The sequence below is a fragment of the Lipophrys pholis genome, assembly GCF_963383615.2.
Source record: "Lipophrys pholis genome assembly, chromosome: 18".
NCBI classification, from domain to species: domain Eukaryota; kingdom Metazoa; phylum Chordata; class Actinopteri; order Blenniiformes; family Blenniidae; genus Lipophrys; species Lipophrys pholis.
Genome location: NC_137646.1, coordinates 6,839,499 through 6,845,085, shown reverse-complemented (window position 1 = coordinate 6,845,085; position 5,587 = coordinate 6,839,499). Strand labels below are relative to the sequence as shown.

Sequence of the window (5,587 nt, the reverse complement as noted above, 5' to 3'; positions counted from 1 at the left end):
TAAACTGGAATTTAATTTAAACTCTGAATAAGGATCTAGAAGAGGGGAATTGTTCATTGCTGTATAGCTTCATCTTTTTTTTTTTTCTGTCCTCGCTTGCTTTTGACTTATATGGTTGTATATGGGTATAAATGATCAATACTGTAATTGAAGAACAAAGTTTGCAAGCTCTTTCACTCTACAGCATTCCTAAAGTGACTTTACCTGGTGTTAAGAGATTCTATTCTTAAAATAACTGCTCTGCTTAAACACTGTGTGAAAGATACTAACTTTCTCTGAGGAAATTTGCTAAGCCCATGACTAACAATCTGCTGAGGTCAGCTCTAATGAGAAACAACTTTAGTTGATGGTTGCAGGATGCTGCCTGTAAAATGTGCTTATCTCAGTGTTTGGAGGAGACAAAGCCTGTGAAACAGGAACTTGAGTGGGGGGATCGAAACCTAGACTACAATCGGAGGAACCCCGTCACAACTGGTCCCTTTTGATGACCGCCCTCAAGTACCCCTTGACCCAGCCTGGCTTCGTGACATCCTGCAAACCTCAGCTAACCCTGCGGTGACCCCGTGAATCACCATCTGGACCGTCCTGCCCCTGTGGGCAGAAGAATGCATAAATACACATGTTGCATCGGCAGACACGCTCGCAGTTCACGTCGCTCGGTTTAGAGTAGGAACCAGGACCCAGAATTCTGTAAATTGAGAATATTGCTTGCTTACCGCACTTCAATATAGTTTGATAATCAATTTTTAAGAAACCTGACTCATGTGTCTTTCTTTAGTTAGACTGGCAACAAAAGGACTTGTGGTGCGAATTGAAAGCACCCAAAACTGGTAACTTCTGTTGAAAATACTGTCATTTCTTTATTGATGAAGCAATCAGGCCTTGGCATGCAATGATGTAACGCTGCATTTCTTTGATGGTGGAAAACAAATGAATGACTGACAGATAAAAAGCTAAAAAAAAAAGAATACCTACAAAAAAGTTTGTTTTGGGGGATTAGCATTGGCAGTATTCCTCCACACTGACTCTGTGCACCGTTTGCAAGTTATCCCTGTGTATGTGTGGGTTTTCTCACATAGCCAGAGCAGTATAGTGAGAAAAGGTGGAGGCCAGAGTGAAAGACTGTCGAAGTTATTCTTTAGAAAATAAAGATCTTCAATGTGATTTACTACAGTGACACAAGTTTGGTTGGAAAACAACTATTTATTTATTTTAAATCAAGAACTGAAATGAAAGATGAAAGGATGAGACCAGTCACAGTCATGAAATTATGATCCCATGTCAACTCTTCCCCTCACGTGCAGTACATACAAACCCCCAGCAGATGTCACTATAATCACGCCCAAGCGCTTGTCAATCGCTTTCAAGGAAGCTTTCTCAAATTTCACCACCACCAAGCAAAGGTGCAACAATCCACAGAACAAAATCAAAATGGCAAAGCAAAATCACAAATCCAAGAATCCACGAGACAAACAGACAACATCCCTGCATAATGTCGCCTTTTTTAACTTGTGTGAACAATATAGAGAGTCAGGACGAGAGGACAGCCCTGAGCAATAATATGGAAATGATTTAACGATGACAGAAAAGTGGAAATAGCTTCATCAAAACTCATCCCTGCCACTCTTGCAGTGACATTAATTACACAAAGGGATGCTATGCATTTATTATAGATCATATAATTCCCCTGGAAAGCGAATTTGAATGTAAAAGGTTGAAATCCTTCCATGTGCGTCTCCAGTTGGATCCAGTAGTTTCAAGTAATAGACTTATTCCTCACAGACTGGGGTGGCAGGCCGTACTTCTCGATGAGCTGAACAACAACAACACACGCAGAAAATATGTCCATATTAGGAATTACATTTTTAATTTTTTTTTCAAAAGAATAATGAAAGATAAATGATAGTTAATACTAAAATGTTAACTGATATTAGTCCCACCTGGTCCAAAAGAGCCTCCTTTTCATGTTGTGATAGTTCACCACTTGAACTGTATCTGACTTTGAACCTATAGACATAATCTGTTGACAGAAAAACAGAGAAGCTCACAAAACAAAACCCAATGTGTTCACAATGTGCCTAGATAAAACACATCAGGTTGCACTTTGTAGGTGTATGGTTTGAGGTGTTCCTGTGATCAGGAGCCGATGAAAAGATTCTGGAAAAGAAAAATCTCAATTACAAAGAAAAAAAAGCATACTTACAGGGTCCCTCTGTTGTAAGAAGTGTCAAGCAGTCAGGTTTACATGGAATGAAGTAAACGGAAAGACGGCATTCATTATACTTAGAAATTCTGTATGTACATTTAACAGTAATTTAACTTTAACATGTGTTGCTTGACTGTATAACTCAGGGATGAGGGAAGAAAAACAACAAAAAAACAGTTTTTCCACTAAAGTATGTTGTTTTTCTATCGTTCATCTGTTTGATGACACGAGTCAAGACGTCTTACCAGTGACTGCATTAATGCTGACTCCGCCGCTTCTGACGCTCCCAAACACAGAGAAGACAGTGAATGTGTACTCAGTTGCAGCAGAGAGAGATGAGACTGTGTGAGTTACTGGTCCGTCTCCATCTGGTGCTCTGATGTTTGTCTCGGTACCATTAAACTGGAGGATGAAGCTGATGTTGTTGTTCACTTTGTTCCACTGCAGAGTGACACTGGTCTCACTTTGTCCTGTTGACCTGAAGTCTTCTACATGAGCTGGAGCTGAGAACCACAGAACAACTTACTTACTATCAGTGGCAGAAGTGAAACAGAATGACCAAACATGTTTGTATCTTGTGTTTATAGAAGCACCAATTTAACACAACATACATATAAACTATTGTTGCATAGCAGGTTTATGTAAATCGTTCAAACATTTGCATTGTAATCCAGTGACGTGCCGAGAGATGAGTCACTGATTCTTTCAAATATTTGTAAATGGAGTTTATGAAAACATTGTTTTTGCAATAAGAATTTGCAAGGATGGAATAAGTCTTATTGTGGGATCTCAACGCCACAAGCATGCAGTATTTTGTAGTAAAAATAACATATATATTACTTGCTGTGTAACAGACAAAAGGCCGTTGGATGGAGCAGCCTTCATCTGACCACAGTCCTGACTCCAATGATGTAGCGACGCACGTCTCGCCTGAAGTGTCGGGCTGGTTGTTCTCCCAGTTTCGATATAGAGAGTCACTCCCATCAGACCAAACTTTTCGCCGATACAGACCAATCCACACATCCTTGCCATCTGCAACTCTCTTGACCATTTCATGTTCGGGCTCGTTTCGTATGCTGTGGAGGGAAGAGTAGCAGATCTGCATCGTACTGTATGTAAAACAAATTCACAGATTCATGGATGGAATGAACAAATTAGTGAGTTCATACGGTACCTGGCCAGATCGACATAATTCTCTCTGCAGAACCTCTGAGCTTCTGTCCAAGTGCTGAATGTTTCAATCCTAACAAAGGTTGCTTTTCCATTCAATGTACCTGGAAATATAGACACTTTTTTTTTCTTTAAGAAACAAAGAATGAGTTCTTCTACTATTTGCTGTGAATCAAAATAAAAGAAAAAGCTGAATATTTGACAGTAGTTTCTAAGGCAGTGACTTATTCAACACATTTACACACAGCCTGAAGTATTGACATTTCTGGAAGCTCTTGTCAAAAAGTAATGCTTTTCAAATGTTACTCTTTAAAAAAACTCACCACTGAAGCACACAGACTGAAGTTTGTCACTGCAAGGCCCGTCAATCCATTGGTCATTGAATGACCTCCAAAGTCCTCCACAGTTATCTCTTCCATTATAATTGTCAGGCTGACCACTGAACCAATTTCTATACGTCGCCTCTCCCTCGCCATAGAAGCTGCTGTCATTTAAGGACCACATCCAGCTGTTTTGCAAGTCATCATGAAGACCAATCCAGGCTTTTCCTGCTCAAATAAAAGATGTTGATTCGGTCAAAAACAAGACAATTGAAACTTGCCATTGTGGATGATTCTGTGTGTGTTGGAGTCATTTGAGACTATAAATGTTCTTTGTCAAATTGGTGCAAACTGAAGTGATGATAAGAAATACTATTTAAAGTTTTCCTATTTTTGTGTTTTTTTAGTTATTTTGATCATTAGAAATGTGTGGATCTCTCCTCCTCCTCGTCAGGCCTTCCTCCTTAGAATCAGGAGGAGGTGAAGCTGTGAGTGTGGAAGGAGGAGGGAGTGATGGTTTGTCTACCGCAGGCACACAAGCCTGTACAAACTAGAATTTATGTTAAGTATTTGTATTATTTAAGAAAGTAAACCACAGAGAATATTTTTTGTTTGTTTAAATAAATAGTGCATCTTTATTGTGAAACCTGGAAAATCTCTCTGCGAGTGTTTTTTACTTTCTGCGAGTCGAAAATCTCCTCAATGTGCAACTCTAAATTTAGATTTTTGGGACGAAAGACTGGCCACAACATTGTGTGTCAAATACGGTGCAAGTATTCAGGACTCACCAGTATCGCTCGAAGCTGTGTTTCCAACTGCATCAACGTCAGCTGCACTTTCAATCGTGACCAGATCAGTGAAGTCATCCCTGCACACACGCTGAGCGTTTGTCCAGCTCAGAGGAGTATTTACAAAGTTGTAGTGAGTTTGGCCAAAACCTACATTGGTGATCACTCCTAAAGCAAAACAGAATATACAATGTATTAATCAAAAGTATGCTCCGTTTGATTTGCTCTTCATCTTTCACTATTTTCCTGTTTGGATGTTTTTCTTTCCATCCCCTTTGCTTCCTGTTTTCTCCTGAAACACACCAATCCTCCTCAGGGGCCTTGTCATCCTAACAAGGTGCAGCAACACTTTAGAAACATGAGCTACAGATGTAATTGCCTTTTTAAAATTGCACCAACCTGTGAGAACAAAAAGCACCAGTCCCCTCTCCATGAGGTAAACCTTTGAAAAGATGCAAAAAAAAAAGTATTCTTTCATTCTAAAGCTTACTTCCTGATCACATTATTCATGTACATGCCACATCTGATATGGAACATTAGGAAACGTGTCATAAAATAATTAATATTAATCTAAAAATAACCTTTAGAATATACTGGACTCACCATTGTCTCTGTAACCTCCGGAGCTCTTGGGAACACCGACAGTGACTAAAGGCTGGTTTGGCTCCTATCAGTTTTCAGCAGCTGTGACTGAACAAAGTGTCGCTCTGCTGCTGTATATTCTGTGTTTTTTCTTCTTCCTCGTGTGTCTGTGTGCTGGGCGGAGTCAACAAGACCTGCACTGGAGCTGAGCTGCACACCTGAGAGTATGTAAATAAGTAAGTAAGTAAGTACGTAAGTAAGTAAGCAAATTTTATTTCTTTAGCGCTTTTCACAGACACGGTGTCACAAAGTGCTTCACAGTAAAAACAGATGAAAACAGATAAGAGAAAAAAACATCTTAAAAACACAACAAATGTCGACAGTCGGCAGCGTGGGTCGATCAGACGAGAATGTTTTGGCAAACAAATGTGTTTTTAGGCACTTTTTAAAGATGTCCGCTGAGTCCAGGGAGCGCAGGTCAAGTGGGAGTTCATTCCAAAGTCGGGGTGCGGCAGCTTTGA

At 39.9% G+C, this 5,587-nt stretch overlaps 1 protein-coding gene across 1 annotated transcript; it reads right to left on the bottom strand.

Annotated features, from left to right (window-relative positions):
* Positions 1 to 1,185: 1,185 nt before the first annotated feature.
* On the bottom strand, positions 1,186 to 5,252 carry LOC308123485 (C-type mannose receptor 2-like). Its single transcript, XM_080485995.1, has 9 exons — positions 5,088 to 5,252; positions 4,884 to 4,926; positions 4,485 to 4,652; positions 3,700 to 3,924; positions 3,381 to 3,480; positions 3,047 to 3,282; positions 2,452 to 2,709; positions 1,941 to 2,020; positions 1,186 to 1,813 (listed from the first exon to the last, which is right to left on the bottom strand). Exons 1-9 carry the CDS (start codon positions 5,088 to 5,090, stop codon positions 1,757 to 1,759), a joined length of 1,170 nt encoding a protein of 389 aa, XP_080342121.1. The 5' UTR covers positions 5,091 to 5,252; the 3' UTR covers positions 1,186 to 1,756.
* Positions 5,253 to 5,587: the final 335 nt, after the last annotated feature.